The 23,308-nt window shown below is 50.8% G+C and overlaps 1 protein-coding gene across 2 annotated transcripts; it reads left to right on the top strand.

The window, feature by feature from the left end:
• Positions 1–8,894: 8,894 nt before the first annotated feature.
• WNT5A (Wnt family member 5A) lies at positions 8,895–21,409 on the top strand. Of its 2 annotated transcripts, none has more exons than XM_074602848.1 (5): positions 8,895–9,192; positions 12,559–12,692; positions 13,831–14,096; positions 18,921–19,213; positions 20,816–21,409. In XM_074602848.1, the coding sequence occupies exons 1-5, from the start codon at positions 9,187–9,189 to the stop codon at positions 21,272–21,274; spliced, it is 1,158 nt and encodes a 385-aa protein (XP_074458949.1). In that variant the 5' UTR covers positions 8,895–9,186; the 3' UTR covers positions 21,275–21,409. The 2 variants fall into 2 exon arrangements, with proteins under 2 accessions (XP_074458949.1, XP_074458950.1); XM_074602849.1 differs by lacking the exon at positions 8,895–9,192 and adding an exon at positions 12,389–12,445.
• The last annotated feature ends 1,899 nt before the right edge of the window (positions 21,410–23,308 follow it).

Here is a 23,308-nt window from a genome sequence, read left to right as displayed (position 1 = left end):
AAAAATCTGATTTCACTTTGAATTAGCTTTCGAAATCCAGTCCAGATATATGTAAAGAATATAAAATGTAAATATATTTTCTAAAGTACTACAGTATGTGAAATTCATAAATTGTTACATGCTTTGCTAATGCAGCTGAGCGAAGCTTAGCCTCACATCAGATAGAATCTTTTAGATAAATCATTTATGACTAGATGACTTCTTATCCAAAAGTCAAATATGTGATCATTTACAGAGGTCACGGGCTGCATTCTGCTCTGTGTTCCATAATCAGATGAAATAAACCCCAGGAGTCCCTCCTGATTGTATACTCACAGGGTCACAGTATAATAAAATACTGCTCAAATTGTGTTTCAGACAAGGAATGCTTTCCCCAAAACCGTTCGAGGCTCAGGGACGGGACTGTCAATACTCATTCCAGCGCAAACGGCGAGTATAAAGTCCAGCATTTTGAAGGGGAGCACCCGGCCTACTTAGTGGCAAAAAGCCCTGCTGTGACACGTGTTTAACTATTTAAGTGACTTTCACAACGTATATTCTACACTCCGTTTTTTTTTTTTACAGAGTCAAGCTGGGACTTATAACTGAGGCACCTTTTTGATAAAGAGGAGAGAACAAAGAAAATAAGGAAAATTGGGGATTTTTTCCTAAGGAACAACAGCTGGTGTTGTGGGATAGAGAAGAAATACTGTTAGTTCTATGGCAATAGAGAATATCCTCATGATGTCCTACGCTTGACAATTCGGCCCTCGCAATAACGCCAGACCGTATTGTCAGAAACGAAACAAAAGAAAAGTCATAGGATGATGGAAGAGCGCGGAAATGCACTTCTGCTTGAAAAGCCTCTGGCATTTCCATCATTCTGTGGAAATACATGTAACTGATGATGGAAATGCAATAAATGCTCTGCATAAAACCTTACAGAAATGAACGAGATATTTTGTTTTCCTGTGGCGTTCACTACAACCAGGAGTAGACCGCTGCATCCACCTCTGTACTGGGTAAGTTACCCTGTAAGATGTTCTGGAAGGAAGTGTTTTATGAAAATATTAGCAAAACAGCTGATTAAATACAGAAAAGTTGCTAAATTGGCAACCTGTAATAAAGACAATTAGATAAAACACAGTGCAATGACTGTAGCTGCTTCTGTAGCTGTTCCTTTGCTTGGCTGCTGTGTTAGAAGTGACACCGTGGCGTCACCACCACGCTCTGAATTACAGGCTCTTACTGACTGCTGGGGTGGAAGAAATGCTGTGCCCAGGAGAGACACCAACGAGGCAGGGCCGGGCAGTCACCATCGCTGCTCAACGCACGGCGCTGGGCAGTAACGAGTACCCGTCACCCTCTCCCAGGAGCAAAAATACAGCCACTCCAGAAAAGCAGCGTACAGCGTTCTGCACTGTTATAAAGCACAGACCATCTCCCATCTCCGTGGGATTATCAGCTCCGATAGCACGGTAGGCTGCTCGCATGGTTTTTCTCTGCCTGCAAATGAAGAAGCCGAAGCAGAGGAGTCACACCGACAGACCGATACCAGAACTCCGGCGGGCTGGCGGGCAGCAGGGGCTTCGCCGCAGAAGGCCCCTCCACTCCATTGCCAGGTCCTGCCTGGAAGCACTTTCCGCCACAATGGTCCTTGCTTCTTCCAAGATTATACTATAAGCATTTTTTGTCACGTCACTCCTCAAAAAGTGACCGTCTACAGGCTCTGAATAGCGGAAAAGAACGGGAGGTGGTCCATGATAAATCAACTTACAACTTTCAGGGCTGGGTTGGTGATTTTGGCAGGGGAAGCACTTGCTGTGAGTGCCAGGTCTACTCACGTGCCCGTTGCACCTATTCTGCGTACACCCCTTCTTACACGTATCCTCAGCCTGGCCCCGCGGCTGTGCTATCCGTGTATCCTTGTGTTATTCACTGTGAGCAAAACATCCACGCTGTCAGTGTCGTTTCCAAAAGTTTTCACAATTTTCATGTAAATTGGGGAAAATAATGTAGAGCTAAAATGGTAACTTAAACATTCCATAAAAAAATAAAGACAATACTATCGCTGAGGCAACAAGTCACAAGGTTTGCCCAATCAAATACTTAAAATGAAGAGTTCAAAATTAATCTAAACCTTAAATATCTCTGTAAAACAAGCTGCCAGACAACGCCGTATTCTAAATAAACTGGTAAGAATCAAGGTCAATTCACAGACTATTACGGAGCTTGGAAGATAGGGCTACATTTATCAGATGCGTTGCTCATGGTGCATAGATTGATAGCTGTGTTCAGAATTAGACTGGCTTTAAGCAGTCATGGACAAATATACATTGGCTTAGCTGTTACGACATATCTTTAGTCCTAAGGAAATGATGAATTAGCTAAGTAGTCTTTAAGATAAGTGTCATATAAGGGCTAAGCAAGCTCCCTCCTCTCACTCTTAAACACACCTTACTGATGATACGTGTGTGTACATATTTTAAAGAAATGCTTAGTGATATTTCAGGTGAGAGCTTCAGACAGCATCCACTGACATTCCTCCTTGAGCTATGCAGACTTTGGGGATCTCATATTGCTACAATTATAAACTCGAGCCTAATCTTCTGATCTTCTCGGAGGTAAGTTGTGCTATTCAGGAGCGGACACGGCCCCAGGCAACCACACGTGGTTGTGACCGTGTCAGGGGCGGGTGTCAGCCCATGCCCGTGGGACGTCCGTGGTGCCCTTTCCTCTCTTCCTCTTCCCGCGTGTGAATTCACGCCTGTTCACGGTCTGCTGGTTTGCCGTCGGTAAAACCTCCCCAGAGTCCTAGTTACCTGCGGGTATGAGCACGACACAGCAGTCGCACCAGCACCACGAAAATACGCCAGGCAGGAAACGGGATTAAAACGTTTCCTAAGGTAGGGGTGCCATCTCACACGGTCCACGGAGGATGGTGAAGCGAGCGTGGGGATGGACCACCACCCAGCACCACACGCGCAGCCCCACACCACGTCCCCACGCTGCCTGGGGTGCGGTGGCCGCGCAAACGGAGCGCAATGGCCACCTGCTTGCAGGGGCGTCCGCTCAACGTGCAGAGATCACCCCAGCACGGTCCTCGCCCCGGTAGCTGGTGCTGGGCTGCTTCTGCCCGCTCTGCGCTGCTGCCGTTGGGAACGTGAAGCACGGCCAGGAGGCAGAGACCCGCGCGTGAGAGCGCGGCTGCTCGGGGGCCGTTACACCTGGGTGATAGAGGGGGGCCGTGGGACAGAGCCTTGTCCTGTCCTTTCCCCGTTGCCTCCCGTGCGGACCCTCTCTGCAGCTATGGCCTTCCACGCCTCAACTCTTCTGCGGCTCTCTGCGGAAGAACCTGGAGACTCTGCTGGTCCGCAGTTGGTGTGAGAAAGCTCCCTGCCTGGTCATCTCTGGAAAATGAACTCTGTGTGTGCCTTGTGTGTGTGTGTGTGTACTGGGGAGAGTTATGTTCAGGCCACTCAGAAGAAACGTATAAGAGCCCTCCAGAGTTTATGGGAGGTGCCTTTGGCCTCAGTGAAAGAAGGAACTGGTAGCATTAGGAGAGGGAAAGTACTCTGTTGTTAAGGAGTGGTGGTGGGATTGTTTATTTTTCCTCCCATAAATGTTTTTTTTAAGGTCCTAATGGAAACAAAGCAAAGTATTATTCCTCTAAAAGCACTATTCTTTAAGTAAACCAGACTCACTACTTGAAACATTCCAATGACATATGGTGGCAGCAGGGGGATGGCCGAGATGCGAACAAGAGCGGGATCACCGAGATAAAGACCCGGAGCTCGTAGGCAAAGGCACAAGGTGTGAGCAGAGGGACACCTGCCCCGGGCAGAGGCAGGGAAGGGGAGAAAACAGCAAATGCTTCTGGGGGCATAAAGTTATCCTTTTGATGATCATCTTCAACAACCTTGCTGTTCCAGAGATAAAAGTAAAAAACGTCCGAAGCTCCCCTTTCACAGTCTCTATCGCTCCAGAAAGCAGAGGTCTAGGCAGCTTTGCCGTGTCCTGTTGGCTGTGGGGCAGTCGCGTCCTCCTTGAACACCTCCTTCGGACGCTCGCATTAGTGTCAGCGCCTGACGCTTCAGCTCACTGAGCCCAGTGTCCCAGCGCCGGCGTTGGGCTCAAGCAGCTCCTGTGGCACCAGTCTCCCAGAACAGTAACCACCAAAAAGCAGCCTTCCCTGCTCTTGAGAGAGGGCATTTTTTGACCATCTTCCACCTGGCTGAGCGCACGGCAGTCGAGCCTCATGCTCCAATAGACCTGGCACCCACTTGGCATCCCAATTCAACAGTTTTTAGAGTTACTTCTCATTTTTATAAAGAATTTTCTCATCTCTTTCTTTTCCTGCATGGCCCAGCAGGCACGTGTGTTGTACCTGGGCTGTGATTTCTGCAGCGGCAGCAAGGTTTAGTAGACCTCAGTAGGAGGGAATGAAAAGAATCCAGCTGTATTTTGCACATTAAAAATAAAAAAATAAGTCCACAACTGTCTTTCTCCAGCTGATAACGCAGACAAATGCGGAGTGTTTTGAGGGGGCTATTTGTTACGCAGTCCATTACTAGCAATAACAAATTGGTATAGTTATCATCGATGGTATATTTTTTTCTACAGACTTCCCAGGTTGATAGGTCGGTGTATTTAGCAGAATCTGTGACACTTCATTACCCTGTAAACTTTCCTCTGATGCCTCTTATTTGCATCTCACTGCATCTAAAGTATGTCCTCACCTGGTAAAGACAAATGCTAAGCCAGACTCTGTACTTCTTCCTCGCTAGTGGTTATTGCTGCTCCCAAATACCCTGCCTTCTTGCAGCATCATGAATTTGGGATTTGAGGGAGGGGGCAGAAGGGAGGGACACGGACACACATGTCCGTGCTCCGTTCTTTGTCTTCTAGTCTCTTAACTTGACTTGTCCAAGTTTCTTCAGCAGTTAGGCAAGTTAGAAATATAAAATGATTATTTAAGAAGAGTGGGAGTTTCTCATGCTATTTCTTGCCTCTGATGGCTAAGGATATAGGAAAATAACAATTATTGCAAGACTTGGTATAAAATAATCATCTTTGGCATTTCTTTTGTAGTTTAGCCATCTTTTGGATGACAGGATGGTCTGTAGAAGAAAGCAACAGCATGTTTTAGGAAAGAAAACAGCCTTAGGAAAGTGCATCTATGATTTCAAGGCAGTCACATCTAAGTCCCTTGGAGCTTAAAAAAAAAAAGTTATCCCTGGAGTAAATGTGCTGGTTACGTGTTCAAAATAACATGACACACTTGATCCGTCAAATGGTCGTTATGGTACTAAGTATGGCTTAGATCACTTATGCAGATCCACTAGGCATAGTAAACTGAAGCAGCCGCAGGTGGGCTACGCCTTCACAGAGGTTCCCTGCAGTATGTGTAATGATTCCCATATTATATATTCAAATGCCATGATGAACTAAAAAGACATACAGGAAAATACCTTCTTCCCTCGAAAGTTCTGCTTCCCAAATGGGTTCCTCATGATGGGAACCCGTGCCTATCGGCCTCTGACTGCATCTTTGCCGTTGGCCAAGGTGTAAAGATATAAATCACCCAGCACTACACGGTGAAATGAACACATGCATGCAATATTCCCATGTCACTAGTCCTTTGTTAAAATGCATTATTCTGCAGAAAAATGGCAGAAACACGTCTAAAAGACCAGAAATAATCTATTTCTGTCTAATAGAGAATTGTAGAGCTATACCAGACCTTCACCTCTAAAATCCTGCAGAATTGCTGTTTGGAGTTCTGCTGTTTGGACATTCAACGATATCTTTCCACTTCCTATTACATTACTCTGGGCATTTTTTTTTTCTCCTCCAGAAAACACCTCGATGTTAGCAGTAAAGCACACCGGATCAACTGCCCGGTTAACATAAGAGCTCCATCACCAGCAAACCCGGAAAACAAAAGCTTGGGCAGCACGAACGCCTGTAGCATTGTCAATACTTCTCCCTCCTGCCCCCTCTAGCTTCACCCAGCTGTTTTAAATAGCGAGGAGAAATTAAAATTCTTAAAGCCTTGCAGGATGTTTGGATTTCTGCCCTTTATTTCCACTTCTGTGCGCCATGGCTTGAAAATTTGCCCGTGATTTATAAATTCCCTGTTCAGTTTTCTTTTTAAAAGCAAGGAGTAGGAATCCCGGCAACGAAAATGATCTGGTGTTGGCTTCGCCTATTGCCAAGCTGCTGCCACCAGCCCTGCCTGCACTGATCGTCCTGGGCCAGGCGTTTTCCTGTGCCTGATGACATTATGCAATTACATGATGATAAACATCATTCGGGAACACAAATGCGAGAGGTAAACAGCTCGGGGCTCTTTATTAGTTTATTCCAGGCGATCTTGCTTGTTTTACTGCACGGCTCCTCCCCTTTTTACAGTTTTCTGCTATTCTTTACTAATTCTAGTGATTTGAGAAATGACCTTTAACCCACGCAGTTTGCAGACTCCTAAAGGGGATAATTGAAATGCCACAGTAAACCAAAGGCAATAAAATATTATTTACTAGGCATAAAACTAAGGTTGGTCTTCCTAAAAGGAACGAACAACCCCTTTATTCCTGCACCTAATTTATAAATTCCTCACCAGCCGTCCCGAGGAATGAACCGCAGCCCGGGCTGTGAGGATGCCTCATGGAAAGGCTCCCGGCTATCCGGGAGGGAATTAATAAATCCGCCGGGAGCGATGCTGCGGCCCCGGGCCCCGGCGGGGCGGGCAGGGTCCCCGGCAGATCGCCCGCCCCCGGAGCGCGGGGGGGCTCCGCGATGCCTTTACGTCCCCCCTTCCCACGCCGTCCCGCTCCCCGCCTGCGCACCCGCGGCCCGAGCCGCCGGCTCCTCGCCTCCCGGAGCCGGGCGCCCCCTTCTCGGCGGCCCCGACGGCGCGTTCGCCCTCCCCGGGCAGAGCGACGGAGGGGGCGGTGGGCAGAGGCGGGGAGGGTGGCGATGGGGGCCTGGAGGAGGGCGGGTTGCCCGGTGGGCGGTCGGGGCGAGCGCGCAGCAGGCGCTGCTGCCGGAGGATGCGCTTACCTGGCGGGCAGCGCCCCGTCGGGGCGGGCGAGCGGCGGGAGCGGGGCTCAGGCCGGCCGAGATGTGCCTTTCCCCCGCGTTGGGCTCCTGAAGGGATTTTCATTTGCACTGGAAGGGCTTTGAAGGAGTGAATGCATTTATTGATAGCGGAGCTGCTCTCGCACAGCCTGTTTGGATTTCCCAGGGTTGCTTTGATAATGTGCCCCCTCCCCTTCCCCGCATCCCCCCGTGGACCCGCAGTCGCGTACAAGGGAAATAATGCGGAGTTACGGCACGGCTGGGGGAACGCTCCCATTTCCTGTGCTTGGGTGCATTGAGATGTGCAATAAAAAATCCTTTGGCTGAGGACTGCAGAGCGGGGAAACCACTCTGAAGTACAAAGGGTCCGCGAAGCGCCCCCTTCCACCCCCCGCCCGTAGCGCCCATTGCGTCTTACATGATTTAACCCAAACAGTTTTGTCAACAGCTTGCCAAATTTACAGCGGGGGGGAAAAAAAAAAAAAAAAAAAAAAAAAAAAAGACGCTGAAGCAGGAGGGACCCAAACCGTCCAGCCCGCTCCGTCCCCCAGCGCTTGGCAGGCGGCAGAGGCGGCCGCCTCCCGCGTCCCGGAGCATGCGGTAAAGGCGGCTTGTCCAATGAGGCACCCGCCAGGAATGCTGGAGCAGCCCCCCCGGCGCGGCCATGTGCGCCGCACATTGCACGCACATGTATGCGAGGGGGAGCCCCCGCGGGGCCGGCGTTTGCGAGGTTTGTGTTAAGGGGGGGGGGGTGGTGTGTCTCACGCCGGGTTTGGCCACCGAAGAGGCCCCGGCGACGCGGGGCTCGGCCGGCGGGAGCGCTGCCCGCGACGGGACGCGCCGCCACCGCGGAGCCCGGCCGCCCCCCGCCCGCCCCGGGGCTGCGGCGGGGTCCCGCTCGCTGCCGTACAGCTTTAAAATCCAGCCCAGGCTGCAATAGGTCGGCTCCGGGCGCATGCGCTGCCGAGAAAGTTTTTCAGCTGCCGTTGGCTCTCCAACTTTTTTTTTTTTTTCTTTCTTTCCTCCTTTTTTTTTTTTTTTTTGAACAGTTTTAAGCAGTGGGGTGAAGAGGAGCGAGGGAGAGACACGGGGGGAGCCGGGCCGGCTGCAGCGGGCGGGGGGCTGAGCCCCGCCGAGGAAGGGTCGGCTGCAGCGCGACGCCGTCTGCTCTGGCTCGCCCTCCCGCGCGTAACTTGCTCCCGGGCGCTGTGTGCCTCTGCCAGCGATGGATTGGGGGACCCGCCGCTCCTGAAGCCCCGGACTTCTCCCCTCCCCCTGCCCCTAAACGCCTTGCAGGATCAGTCGCCCCGTAAGACAGACACACGCGTGCACAGGGCCCCCCCCCCCCCCCGCCCCCTTCCCCGGTTGTGCAGAAACTTCTTTTTCTGTTGGGCTTTTTTTTTTTTTTTTTTTGGCTTTTTCTTCTCTGTGTAAAATGGAGGGAGCCAGCCCCAGGATGGCTCTGCAGCCGCGGACGCTCGGCTCCGCACCGCCCAGCCTTTAAGCAAGTGAAGGGGGGCGGGCAGGGGGGAGCCCTGTGCCCGCTCGGCTCCGCTCGTCCCCCGTCCCCCCCCCGCCTTGCCCGGTCCGCGCCGAGTCGCGGAGGGGCCGCGCCGGCGGCCCGAGCGCTGCCGGGGGCCGGGTGGGAGCGCGGGGAGCCCCGCGGCGGCACCACCTGGGCTGGTGGGACGGATCGTCGCCCGCGGCGCTTTCGCTGCCGCTTGTGAAGATTTTTATTTGCTTCCGCACAATCACGCCCACGGGCGCTGTGTGCGTGTGTTGGGTTGGCTTTTTTTTTTTTTTTCCTTTTTTTTTTTTTGCCTCCTTCTTCTTCTGGTGGTGGAAAGCCCTAATTACTGCGATTGCTGATGGACCTTGGAAAGAAGGCTGCACTGGTGCCCCGCTCCGCAGTCGGACACGCTCAGCCCACGCCGGACAGAGCGACCGCTCGCCCGCCGCCCCCCGCCAGCTCCGCGGGCCCCCGCGCTCCCCCGGCAGCCGCCGCCGTCCGCTGCCTGGGAGGATACCGCCCGGCTCCCGCGATCCAGGATTTTACTTTCGCCTCGCCCTTTCCCCTCCTGCTCTGCTTGGATTACTTGGCTGCTCTCGCTCGGTGATCCCGCGGCAATGGAGGTGAGTCCGCGCGGGGCGCGGGTCCCTCCGCTCCGCAGGGCGCTGCCTCCGCGGGCGCGCAGGGTGGGCAGCACCTTGGCGGGGCGCGGGTCCCCGGCCGCGGGGCGGCCCTCTCCTCCCCGGGCTGCCGCCGGGCGCTCCCACCTCTCCGCTCTCACCCACCGCGGAGAGCGCTGCTCCCCACTTGGATAAAAAAAAAAAGCTCCTTTATTTTCTTTTTTCCTTCTCTTTTTAAATTTCCCCCCCGAAGAGAGGCTGCCTGCCGCAGGGACACTTGCTGGGCTCGCTCTGCCCGCCGCGTCCCGGTGCATCTTTCTGGCAGCGGCTCCTAACGCGAGTTTAAAGACATCTTTCCAAACTTCCCAAACTTTCCCGAGGAGGATGGCTATGGAGGAGCACAACGTCGGCGCTAATGGTGGCCTGTACCTTTAAGGAGAGCTGGCTGGGGGCCAGCGGAGGACCCGGAGTCAGTCCCCCCCCACCACACACACCCCCTCCCTCCTTTTTAATTTTATTCTCAGTTTCTGGAGATTATCACTCTGCATCTGCAGAGGGTCCCGCCTGGGTCAGAGCGGAGGAGCGCGGCTCCTCGGGGTCCCCTTGGCGCTGCGAGGACTCCATGTTGGAAAGGCTGTTGGCTTTTTGTTGTTTGTTTGTTTTTAATTGTCAATTGTGTGCTAAATCGGTTGCGCTCGGAGGGTCACGGAGAGTTCAGTTGGGCCGAGGAGCGAGGCTCTTCCCCGGCCGGAGCTGGCGCGGAGGGAAGGACGGAGGTGCGCCGTAACCCCCCCGGAGCCCCCCCTCCGCCTCGCCGGTAGGAGAGAGCGGGGCTGGGGACCCAGCCAGCGCCTGGCTCTGCAAACGTGAGACCCGGGCTCGCCCGTGCAAAATGGATGTGAAGCCGCAGCGGGGAGCAGGGGGCGGCCGGGGGGATCCCCGCGGAGCCGCTGCGCCTCCCGCGGAGGCCGCCGCGGTTTACAGCCCCCCGGAGCCGGGGCTCTGGATGCCGCTTCCCCGCAGGTAGTGCTCCTAGAAAACCAGATGCCTTCGCAGGCTTTCCAGACACCCCGTGTAAAACAGGATCACAGGCGATCCCGCGGCTGCAGGATCTGTAAAAACCTCCCTTTTCATCTCGGCAAAGAGCGCGGGCTCCGCATGGGGTGCATTAAATACCAAAAACCAATCTCCGCGGCCCTACAAAGTTGAAAATGGTGCCTCACACTCCTGATAGCCAATGCTGCCATGCTGCCGGCGAGTCTGTCTGTCTTTTTTTTTTTCGTTTGTTTTGTTTTGTTTTTGACGGCGGCTTGTCAGCCGCTGCGTGCAGAAGGGACGGGCTGGAGGGGCTGGTCCCCCCCCGGGCGCAGGTGCCTCCTCCCGCCTCGCCACGCAGCTCCGTGTCAGGGGGACGCGGAGGGCGATGAGAGCGACGATGAGGAGCGGGAGGTGCCGTCGGAGGGGCAGTAGCCGCCCGTCCCCGTCGCCTCCCGGCCGAGGCCGCCCCCTGTTGGGAGCGGGGCGGCACAGCCCCCCGGGGGCCGCCGGGGCTCCGGCCCGATGCGGCGCTGGTGGCGGCCGGGCCCGGGCGGGGGCACCCGGGCCCTTTGAGCGGGGCAGAGGGGCTTTGGCCCCGGGGTCACCGCCCCCTTCCTCGCGGTGCGGCGGCCACCGGCGGGCCCCGGCCGCTCGCCCCGCTGGGGCGGCTCGGCGTGCACCGGGCGCGCTGCTGGGCCGGGAAGCAGCACTTCTGTTGGGGTCCCGCTTGGGCACCGGCGTCTCCAGCCTCCTCGGGGCTCCGGCGGTTCCATGACCCTTCTTTATTGTTATGATTTTAAGAACTAACAGATGAAAGGAAAAAAAAACCAACAAAACAAACCAAAACAACAGGCAGGCTTTTGGGTGTCGCCGCCAGCTCCTGGCACACCTTGCTTCGCCTCGTCCCGCGCTTAACACGCCCTCGGCTTTCGCATCTTTCCCGGGATTGATCCCATCTAAACCGGACGGGCTCTTTCTGCAGCGGGAGACCGGCCTCCATTCACCTTCCCCCCCGCTGTGAGGAACTGGGGGTCTCCCCCCGGGCAGGAGGTATTTAACCCGCAGGAGGCGGCCAGGGGCGAGGGGAGGTTTCGCCCCCGGGGCTGCGGCCCCGGCGCGGTGGCGATGAGCGGCGCGGTGCCCCGCACCCGCACGCCTGCGGGCCCCCCCGCTGACCGCGGCTCCCCGCGGGTCTCCGGGCGGGCTCCGTGTCGGGCCCGCTGCCCGCCGCCGCGCTGCCATCGGTCCTCTCCTCCCGACCCTTCGCAAACAGAAATAAATTAGGATTAAGAGCACCTTCAATTCAGCATTAAGGGCTTTTTGAGAATGAATAGGGAGCCCCCAAGTGTCGAAATGTCTTTTTTTTTTTTCTTTTCTTCCCCCCCCCCCCCCTCCGAGGGGAGGGGAAATAAAAAACCGTGAATGGCACTGGTTAGCAAGTTAAAGAGTCCCGTGTGAGGACGCAGACGGTGATCGCGGGACCTGTTGGGGGAAGCGTTTGACTTCCAAGAGGGCAGCCCGGTTGTTGCGGGGACCGGGTGGAGACGCGGAGCCGCTCCTTGTCGCTCCCGGTACCTCCCCGGGCCGGTACCGACCCCGGCGGGGCCCGGGGGCTGCCGTCGGGGCTGTCAGCGCGGAGCTCGGGGTGCCTCGGCGATCGCGGAGAGCGGGCGGCGGCTGCGGCGAGATGGTTTAGGGGGCGGCGGGGAGCGCCTTCCCCGCCCGGCTGGGGAGGACGAGGACCGGCCCCATCGTCCCCGGGTGGGAGCCGCCGGGCCCCCCCACCGCGGCACCGACCCCTTCGTGGCACCGGCCTCCCCCCCGCGCCTTCCCGCTCGGGCTCGCTGTGCAAACCTGAAGCCGCCTTTAGCCAGCCGGCAGCGTTTCGCGTCCGCGATGTTGGCTCCGGAGCGGGGAGCGATGGGGTAATGCCCGTCCCGGGGCCCGCGGGTCGCCGGTAGCCCCCCCGGGGCAGCGGGGGTGGCCGGGCGGGGTGCGGGGATGGGGTCCCCCGCGTCCGGAGCCGCGGTCCCGTCCCGTCGCGGGGAGCGGCGGGCCGGGGGCGGCGGGCCGGGCGGGCGCGGGTGGGTGCTGCGGCCGCCCCGCGAAGGCGGTGTCCGCGGGGGGGTGGGGGGTGCGTGGGTGGGTTTTGCCCGGTGGAGCGGGAGCCGCGACGTGCCTGCGTCTGGCACCAGAGCCGCGGCGGGGAGAAGGGCAGGCGAGTCAGAGTCAAGTTAAAAGGGGCCCGGATACTTCCGTTGTTTAAACTTGAATGCTCGAAAATGGTCTGAGAAGCAATAAACAATCTGCTCCTTTTTCTCCCCCCTCTAGAAATCCACTGCAGTATTAATCCAAGGAGGTGCTTTGGGGACAGTTGGCAGTACAATGGCTTCTCAGTACCTCGTAGTGGCTCTGGCCATTTTCTCCTCTTTTACCCAGGTTGTAATAGAAGCCAGCTCTTGGTGGTAAGCATCTCGTATCGACTTGGTTTTAAAAGGGGGTGTCAAGATTTGCTTGATTAAATGTCTATTTACTTCTGATGTACTTTGTTTCCGAGGGAGTACGGCACGAACGAGACGGCAGGGGTGTAATGTTTTAGTTGTAATACGTTGTGTAGTAAAATGAACGGGTCTCTGGAATAAGTATAAATGTGCAACGTTTCGTGTTGTTAAATTCAGTTTTTTGAATGCTGTGCAGTAGATTTTCTATGGATTTGATCATCCTTAAATTACTAGAATTGCTTCTCTTTTAAAATAAGAGTAATTTCAACTCCCTTAGATTTGAAATTTTGCATATGTGGGAGAGAATGCTGATTTACAAGTAAAAACTTTTATTAAAGTTTCGGTTTGAACTTTTCTATAACTGAAATGTTGATGAATGTATTTTGTTACAAAGAAATACATTTCTGCCTTGGCAGATTACCTGTTTCTGTATAGTGTACGATGTTGGGAGTTCTTGAAATAGGTGCTTCTCTGCTGTTTCAAGTGATCCTTTTCAGATTAATGGCCACTTTTTAATTGAAATGTATCATGTGAAGAGCACTTTAGGAATTAAGAAAACAAAGTTGATTTTGTTTACAGTGACTATACTTGCCTCTGTGTTTTTTGTGTCCTTTGGAAGAAGCTAGAAGTAGTTTGTAGCAAATTTCTAACTTCTGGCTTGTTAAAAGTTTACCCTTTTGTTTATGGTAGAACAGATTGAAAAATCCAGACTTAAATCTAAAAAGTGTGTTAAAATAAATCGGGGTTTGGGGGGCTTTTTTCGGTTTTGCTTTATTTATTTTTCTGGCCTTGCAGTTGTTTGGAGCTTCTGTTACTTTTACGACGTCCATTTAAGTTGGCAAAGGGCTGCCTAGATGCAAGGCTTCCAGGTCTGCGTCTTACTGCAGTCCCTAATGAATGGTGGCGACCACATGGATGGGAACGAGCAACTTCTGTTCTGTGCTGTCTCTAAAAACAAAAGTTTCGTATTTAAGTGGGGTTTTTTCTCACCTCTTAGCAAAACGAGTTGTACACACGTGTGTAAGATACGGTTTTGTTTGGGATTTACAGACTTTTTTTTTTTGAGTCTTCTCTTTATTAATCCAAATCTTTCTTTATGCAGGTCTTTAGGGATGAACCCTATGAACCCCATGAACCCTGTTCAGATGTCAGAGGTATATATCATAGGAGCCCAGCCACTCTGTAGCCAGCTAGCAGGGCTTTCCCAAGGACAGAAGAAACTCTGCCAGTTGTATCAGGACCACATGCAGTTCATTGGAGAGGGTGCAAAGACGGGCATTAAGGAGTGCCAGTATCAGTTCAGACATAGAAGATGGAACTGCAGCACTGTGGACAACAACTCTGTTTTTGGCAGAGTCATGCAGATAGGTAGGAAGCGACATCTTTGTGATTAAACTCTTGTCTAAGGATATGTATGGCACGTACTGTTCTGCACTTGAAACTCTTGCCAGGTTCTTGCTGAGCACTGCGTATGATCAAGTGTTTCTAAAAGTTGGCAAAGGATTTGAATTACTTTTAGCTGGAGGTGATTTCCCACCACTGTCCAGCCATGTGTCTTGGAAAACAAAGTAGAAATATACATATTTGCATATGGGAACAGAGGAGAAAGGAAAACGCGGCCCTGAAATCTCCTTTTAGAAAACCTGAGACAAAATGAAGGCAACCTAAGAGAATTAAAAACAGCAGCGTCTTGTACAATTAAAGATGTCCATGTCTAGATCCACAGTTAGCGGCTGCGTAATACATTGCTGTTGGTCTGGAGGTTAACTGAAAATTGCTGCTCTGTCTATTAGTGTTTATAGGCAATTCCTTCTTGCTTTTTTCCAGCTATGGGAACTTTTTTCTCTTTTTGAGAAAGGTAGATTTATGTTAAAAAGAATGTAGCAGGGTAATTTCTATAAAACGAGTTCTATGGGGACAAAATGTGTGATCGCCCTTGTAACTCGCATTTAATGTAATCACATCGCTGTTGAAGAGAGAGAGAGATTCCTGTTTAACGTCTCATCGCAATTTGGTGGCCACCCAGCCCTTTCCCTATCAGATCCTCTTTGAAATGTGCTTCTCCAGTGCTCACGTGCTGCCTGCCTTTACTGTCGTTTAAGGGCCTCGTCGTATTTTAAAGTCATTGGCAAAATTTTAACCAGTGCTGTTGAACTGGATCCATGGTGAAACCTTCCTCCGACTTCCCCAAGTCAGACTGCTGATTCTGTGTAAGCAACTGAAAACCGCCTGTTTTCCTGGGTGACAGTTGTTTTTGTGTAGTGATGAGTACACTGACAAATTCAGCAGTGCCTTTTAGTTGGAGATGTAGAGTAAAGCTTTTATGGCAGCATTTTTCCGTCCTGCTTCAAAAAAATGCAGTTTTAAAATCAGACTCGAGCTAGGTTTATCTGTAAATGGGCTAACTCCAGTTAAGGTTGAAGGAATACACCAATTCACATTTGGTCTCGATTTTTGTTAAAAGAAGTTTTTATTTGGAGATTGTCAGACAAATAGAAAAATATCTGTTGCGTAGAAGTACCTAATTGGAACAGGTGATGGGAGATAAAGATCCTTCCCTAGGCTCTTTGCAAGCACAGTATTAACCTCCCCATAGAGTTTGGTTTTTTTACCCTACCCGAGCAAAAGTCTAAAAGCACATGAAACGTGAAAGAAAACTTTTCCCATACACCTTTCTGTCCTAATAATCCAACAAATGTCAAAAAAATAACCTGTTTAAAATTTAGGCCTTCATCCTTGAGCCTTTATTTATGATCCAAGCAAGTGAAAATTAGCTCAAGGGGACTGTTGGTGTGAAGAAATGCACAGGATTGGGCCCGTGATTTGTGGTGTCTGTCTCCGTAATAGACGTTTCTGCCCTCCCCAAGTATGACAGATCTATTTAAAGGTGCTTTCTTTCAAGTTAAATAACTTTGCCGCGCCCTTCTGCTGAGTATGGCTGTATTAGCTGATGTCTGCACAGCAATTCATCATGTAATTAAGCCACTTATTCTAATTGCAGATGGAAGCGAGGTTAATAGCCATATTCAAGTTAAAGAGCCTAAAGAGTGTATTCACCGAGAACAAGAAAGGTGTTGTGGGTAACAGTTGTATTATTTCATGCCGATCTTTGGTCATGACCAGTTGCTGTTCCTCTGAGTGGAAGGAAAGACGGGTACTTTCAGAGCCCGATTCAATTTTCCTTCAGCCCGCCGCCCCCTGGCTTGGCGGGGACCGTCAGATACTCCTTCCTCTCCCCGGCGTGAGAAGATGGTAGTCAGGCTCAGAGCACACGGAGTTTGGGAGGGTTTTGTCGCCGGAGCTGACGACGCGCTGTCGTTGGGCGCCTGGGCAAAGCACTGACTGACAGCACAGTAATTACCCCGCTGTATAAATGGACAGTCTTTCTTCCAGGATTTATCCTGCAAAGTTAGCTAAAGCTGTACAAATAAACCTAGCATTGGGTTTGGAAACTTGCTCTGTGGCTTATTGAACTGCAAAATTTTAGGGCTTTTGTTCTCCGCTGCTCTCCTTTGCTGCTGGTTCCCAGGTCAGGCCGTGGTCCTGGCTGCCTTCGCCGCCTTGCGCCATCTCCTGGCTTTGTGGCTGGCCCCGGGCTGGCCGCGCTTGGCCTTCAAAAGCAGCGAAGAAGTGCTAACATAATAAAATAAAATAACTGGATCCTCCCCGAAACAGCTCGGTGTGTTGGGGTCCAGTTTATTCATGCCTGCTGCCCGATGCTGAATGCTTTAAAAAATAGAAGACAAAGAACATTTTGTATCCTGTGTTCAGGTATATAAAAAAAATCGTTCTGTTCTTGCAGACTTATTCATATCAAGTGTAAAGCTCAGCTCCTTGCTCTGTGGGTGGCTTCCTACAGCCTATGTGTATTGAACCATTTCTATGTTTTATATATATGGGAGAGAGGGGACTCAAACGTGTTTGGAATGTGTGTTTCCTTGCCATGGCTACAACAGGGAGAAATGCTGGACTGTGGGAAAAGGCCGCTATGTTTGACGGTGAAGGAAAGCACGGTTGTGCCTAAAGTCTTACAGGGGAAAAAAAAATTCAGAGTAACTCATCCATGTGGAACCATCACTCTTACTGTGTTCCTGGGGTCGATGGCTTGAGGCAGCGTTGGCTTGCAACCGGCGGGGGCCTGAAATCTGCTTCGGCAGCTGATGCTATTTTATAATTTGCCTAAATGTTCAAGGAGGGAACCTGGGAGGCACCTCTTCTTTCCATACCCCAGCCTTTCCTTCTCCTTCTCACTAAGTTCTTTAAAATATGCTCCAGGATAATAATGAAAACTAGTCAAAAAAAGTTGGCTTTACAAGTTTAAATCCCGCAATAAACAGCGTAGTTAACCATGTGAAAGCATGAGCTAACTAAACATGAAAAAGAATAAAACGGAACGGAAGAGGCAAGTCCTGTGGTCCGAAGCAGACCACGTTTCTTTCCTCTCAATCTAGTGGAAATTTTGCTTAAGGAATTAATCCAAAAATGTGTGTTACAGAACAAATGGGAACATTAAAATCTGTATGAGGTTCCCCCTGCTATAGTTTGCAGTGAATGCAAGGCGTAAGTCACCGCACAAAGGCAAATCTCTTGTAACTGGGAAGGCTGCTCCCGCAGCCCTTCCTGCCCGTATTTGCTGTGAGCGCTTCCACGAGCAGGTGTCTGGGAGAACGGACCATTGCGCCTAAGGGAGCAAAGCGCTTCTCATCTTCCTTAAATCTGATCTTTCCGAACAGAAGACTTCTGATTTTTCCCATTTAAAACCAGCATCTATTACTAAAATTAATGGAGTGGGTGACGGCTGTTATATTATCAAAGCTGCTCTGAGCGTGGTGTCATCTTGGTGTTAAACACGGACAAGACTGCAAATTAATTATGTTCCAGAAGTGCTCAAAAGGTCCTGTTAGATTTGACCTGTTATGGTGGGTCTTGTACAAAGAGTTTCTGCCTAAATATGTATGGCAGGTCCAAAACGCAGCCTCTTAAAGCCCTGATTTTTAGCGAGGCCCATGTTGTTCCCTAAGAGAAATCTTGTAAAATCAAGTTGAAAACCTAGCTTGGATGTATGGATTGGACTAAAGACTGGGAATAAAACTTGACTCATATAAATAGGAAAAAAAAAAATTTAGTCTATTCCCAGTCATTCTGGGAGTCTCTCTTGGAAAAGACCCAGTGGGATGCTGTCTCTTAAGCTGAAAACCAAATATCAAGTGGGGTCTCTGGTGCAAGTTTTGTGGTTGGTTTTTTTTTTTGTTTGTTTGTTTGTTTGTTTGTTTGTTTGAAAGCTTTTCTAGTTGTAGTCAGAACTTGTGGCTCCCTTAGAAAAGCGATAGGGGAAGTCAGGCTCTAAATCAAGGTGGGATTAGATACTGTCAAGAGGATGATACGTGGCCGTATCTTGCATTGTGGGTATTGCAGCTTTTTCTTCTGAAAGTTTGGAACTTGAGGTTTTCAATTTCCATTTAAGGGCACCAGATGTAGGAGAAAACCTTCAAGGCCGCTTTGTGCCAAGGGTTTTTTCTTCCCTGTAATTTGTAAAGATGATTGTCCATGGACTCACTTGCCATATTCACATGAGCTGGAGTGGCGGATAATAAACAGCCCAGGTTGTCGTTAGTTTTAAATAGCCTCCTCCAGAAGTGCCTGGCTTATGCGTAGGGTGAAAAGCTGTGTAGTATTCTGCTGCGCATTTCTTTTGATACCGGGAGGCTTTGTAAAACGCTGTGACTTTAAATAAATTGGAAAAAGTGGGGGAAGTAGATAAATCATGTTTGAGAAGTAGTAATTTAAGAGCCAGGCTTTTTAAAGTTGTATTTTACATCTCTTTTTTTCTGAAGGACAGGGAGGCCGTTTCCCTTCCCGCCCCTCACACGCAGGCACGGTTCCTTCGGCCCCACTGGCGTCATGCTCCGGCCCCGATTCACCTCCTCCCCGTGTCCTCCTCCAGGCTTTCACCAGCATGGATGAGAAGCGTGCCCTGCTCTTCACAAACACCTCGTGTGCCCTAATGGATTGGTTTCACTTGGTTTCTTCAGAGGGAAGACGCTTTGAGGAGCGTGGTTCAGGGTTACTCTACCTTGTAGTAGGCGGATGAATTTTGGTGGCTCCTGGAGAGCCTTTGCCCTCCCGGCTCGTCGGCGGGCAGGGAGCGGCGGGCGCAGGCTCTTCCCTAACACCGCTTGTCTTCCCACGCAGGCAGCCGGGAGACGGCGTTCACCTACGCGGTGAGCGCGGCCGGGGTGGTCAACGCCATGAGCCGTGCCTGCCGGGAGGGCGAGCTCTCCTCCTGCGGCTGCAGCCGAGCAGCGCGGCCCAAGGACTTGCCCCGGGACTGGCTTTGGGGTGGCTGCGGGGATAACATCGAATACGGATACCGCTTCGCCAAGGAGTTCGTTGATGCCCGGGAGCGCGAGAGAGTTTACCAGAGAGGCTCCTACGAGAGCGCCCGCATCATGATGAACCTGCACAACAACGAGGCCGGGAGAAGAGTAAGTGGCCGCGAAACACCACGTCCCTCTGGCCCCATCCATGGCCCTCCCAAGGTGTGCCGCTGCGGGACACGGGGCGGCGCTGGGCGGTGACCAGCCACCAAGGCTTGCCTCTGTTTCCATGCGAAACCCAAGAAAACGGCACGTACGGGGTGTAGGTGGGTGGGGGAGTGGATGAATTTGTGTTGCTCCTGGTCGACAGCCGCGTTGCTGTCCCCATGGGGGAGGACCGGCACCAAAGCGTGTTGTGTTTCTCTCCGTGCCCTGCTCGTCTCATTAAAGTGCCCCGCTCGTTGTGGATTCTCTGTAGAACAGAATTTTATGAGTTTGTATTTCCAACCAGGACAGTGTGCGTTGGAGGGAGGAGGGACGCGCTGGGCTTCCCAGGCTGGAATTGTGCCGCAGGATTGTTCTGGCTTTTTATTTTTTTTCTTTTCCCTGCTTCAAGAGGATGTGAAAAGCTCCTCCATATTATTAGAGAACACGGTCTTCTGTGGTTAAACATGTCTTTATGGTTTCTTTAATCTCAAAAATGCCTTAAATGAATGGGTGTAAACTTTTCTTTTTTTTAATAGTCTGAATGTGAAGAGCCAAAATCATTATTTTCCTAGAGCTTGAAGTGCCAGAAATAGTCGGCTGGAGACTTTACACTTGTGTTCTAAGGTGAAGAAGGATGAAAGATAATTGAAAATTAATAGTATTTAAATGTGAGAGGAGGGTGTCTGCAAGCAGTGGACAGGCCAATTTACTATTAGCAGGAAGAAAAATGACACTTTCACAGTTGCTTATGGAGCGTAGAGCAGTTTTTTCCTTCCTCAGCCGCATCTTTGCAGTGCCATTTGGCAGCATTAAGACTCTCTCTAACTGCTGGGTGGAAGTTGTCTACAGTATCATCTAATGTGTCAGACCCCAGGATTTTTGGGGCAGTGTCAACAGACTCTTATTTCTATTTGTACAGGGCAAATGACTGATATTTCCCTGCCAAAGCTTTGTAAAGAGGATATTGCTGTGTAGCTCTGTCTCCCACCCATAGGTGTTTGGGGGTTTCTTCTTGGATGAAGTCTCTCATGCAGAGCAGTATTTGGGACAGGAGGAGGATGCCGAGCCAAGAGCAGACAATCAGCTGCAGCTGAGCCAGGAGCAAGAGGAATCTTAACTCTTTCCCTAATTGCAGCCTCAAGCAGAGATCAATAGAGAGAGTAACTCAGATAGATAGAAAATACGGGGATGTTTTACATTTCTCAATGAAACGGCAAAATCCTTTGCTGGCCTGAAAGCGAATTCCTACCATTTGACTGCAGCCCGAGCGATGCTGCCGGCCGGGCCGTGTGCGGGCCGTGCCGCTGTCTCTGCCGTGGGGGGAGGCTGGAGGGAGCTTTCCCCGCTCTGCCGGCTAACGGGGGTGCTGGGGGTGCGCGCGTGTCCCCTCGCTCGCCCTTCCCAGCGTATTGCAGGAGGGCCGAGCTATATATATGCTGGGGCAAATATTGTGGAGGGCCGAGCGGGAATGCGACAGAGGGCAGGAAATGAGGGGAATAAATGCTTTCACAGCCGTGCTAATCTTTCATCATCCCTTTTGCTTTCTCTCCCCGGCTCCTCCAGACTGTGTACAACCTGGCTGACGTGGCCTGTAAGTGCCACGGCGTCTCCGGTTCCTGTAGCCTGAAGACCTGTTGGCTGCAGCTTGCCGATTTCCGCAAGGTAGGCGATGCCCTGAAGGAGAAATACGATAGCGCCGCCGCCATGAAACTCAACAGCCGGGGCAAGCTGGTGCAAGTGAACAGCCGCTTCAACGCGCCCACCATCCACGACCTGGTCTACATCGATCCCAGCCCCGACTACTGCGTGCGCAACGAGAGCACCGGGTCCCTGGGCACCCAGGGCCGCCTTTGCAATAAGACCTCGGAGGGCATGGACGGCTGCGAACTCATGTGCTGCGGCCGGGGCTACGACCAGTTCAAGACGGTGCAGCGCGAGCGCTGCCACTGCAAGTTCCACTGGTGCTGCTACGTGAAATGCAAGTTGTGCACAGAGATCGTGGACCAGTTTGTGTGCAAATAGGGGACGGACGAGGTGGGGGGAACTGCGGCCACCTGCCAGCAAAGGGGTGCAGGCCCCTCTCCCTTTCCACAGGACTATCTCCACTTTATTTATAGAGTCTAACGAGTTGTCGTCTTCTTTAAGAAAAGAAAAAAAGAAAAGAAAAAAAAAAAGGGGGGGAGGGGGCGGGGGAAAGGGGGAAAAAAAAAGAAAAAAGAGAAGTATAAAGGTTGCAAAGAGAAGTGCCTGGAAACCCTCTCTGCGTCCATCCCAGAACTGTGTGCGGCTTATATTTTTGGCAATAACGGGGGAGAACCTGAGAATATTTATTTTACAAAGTAAAAAAAAAATAAAAAAATTGACTTTTCTTAAAAACAATAGAGTAGTTTGAGGGGAAAATCCAACATATCCTAATCTAGTCCCATGGGACATAGTACATGTGCAGTAGGCAGAGCAACCATGTAATGTGCTTGGGATGTTAGAACAACCCTTATGGATGTGAGGAACACACAGACCTGTCCGTGACTTTTAGTTTCAGATACTGGAAGTTATCAGAATAGGGAATATAAAGCTGTTCAGTGCATTTAGGGCTCTGTAAATAAGGGGTATATTCATCGCGAGGTGCGGTGTCGGTTGCATATCTGAATGTGCCTGCTTAAGTACGCAATGTCGTCGGAGGGTAAAGAGCAAAGGATCATAAAGGCTTCAACTGCGCCATTCCTGAGTCGCTGTGTCTGGTTCCAGAACCTAACGAGACCAAAAAAAAAAAAAAGAAAAAAAATCCGCTTTGATGAATGAATAATATTCTTCAAGGCAGAATTTGGCCTTATTAGCTAATTATGACGTTCGGGTGTCTCATCTTACAGAGCAGAACTTCCCCGGTACTGAGCGTGGAGCGCTGTGGCCGGGCAGAGGGGAGCTGCGATGCTTCCAAATGGTTTCGGTCTCCCAGCCCGGAAAGCCCATAGAAAATAGAATTCCCCAAATTTGAAAATGCCTTAAAAATGGTGTAATAGCTGGCTGTCTTTCAAAACGCAGCTTGACAAATAACTCCTCTAATTTTATGTGAGAAAATAAATCATTAGATATCCACTCTTGGAATGACTGATTTTTTTTTTTATTTTTTCTGCAGACTTTGGGAACGCTTTCACTCAAGCAGACAATAGTTTCATATTTTAATAACATTAACTAACTATTATAGTTCAATGAAATGTTGCAGCAATACCAAATTTATCATCCTCTGTCTTTAATACACATGCTTTAGATAATATATTGCAGATATACACTACAACTGTTCAGACTATACTCGAGCAGTTACATATATATGGGAGAACGGTGGTCTGCTGGTGTCTGATAGTTCAAAGCTTTTTGTACATATCTATTTTAATGGGTTAAGAAATAATAAAACGCCTAAATTACAGGGGCAGTTCATCCCCCGTTTTCTTTTTCAGATCTCTTCAGGTTCTTAGATTGATTCTAACCTTTGGGTGTTTTTCATTTGTTTTTAATTATTTTTTAAAAGCGTTTATCGTTCAAAAGTTTTAAGGATAATCACCAAGAAGTAAGCCTCTTCCCAGCTTTAGGACTTTCTTGGGCGGTTGGTAGAGGCAGCACGCTGCACCTGAACGGATGCTGGTCTGGAGGTCGCTTCTGTTCCACTCCCACGTTAAGGGCATTCTTGATTCTTGCTGAAAGGAGACACCTTCCAACTCCAGAATGTGCTGCATTTGGCCCTCGCTTTCCGGTTTTTCAAATCAAGTTGTCGTTTGTTGAACCATCCGCGTTCCCCCAATGCCGTGTAGTTACACAGGATTTCATCGCTGGTTCAGGTGCCTCTTTCCAACTCAGTCCCATCCACCAAGTGAAAGAAAATGGTTTTGCGATACCAAGCGAGGAAAGTCGTCTCACTTTAGCCTAGTTGTACTAAAGCCTTAACTTTTCATGAGCCTTTAAGCTGTATCATTAAGTTCATCTTGATCATTTATCAGCTTCTTAAGTGGCGCTTTATTGCTCTTAATTTATTGTACAAGGACATATTTACCCCTCATCTTCAGA

The sequence above is a fragment of the Larus michahellis genome, chromosome 10 (assembly GCF_964199755.1).
Source record: "Larus michahellis chromosome 10, bLarMic1.1, whole genome shotgun sequence".
Classification (NCBI taxonomy): domain Eukaryota; kingdom Metazoa; phylum Chordata; class Aves; order Charadriiformes; family Laridae; genus Larus; species Larus michahellis.
Note: the sequence above shows the minus strand (reverse complement) of the source record. Positions and strands in the feature narration are given on the sequence as shown.

Coding starts and splice junctions, on each gene's coding strand:
- WNT5A (XM_074602848.1), top strand. Junction 12,693..13,830: donor ATAGAAGCCAGCTCTTGGTG/GTAAGCATCTCG, acceptor TTCTTTATGCAG/GTCTTTAGGGATGAACCCTA. Junction 19,214..20,815: donor ACAACGAGGCCGGGAGAAGA/GTAAGTGGCCGC, acceptor CGGCTCCTCCAG/ACTGTGTACAACCTGGCTGA.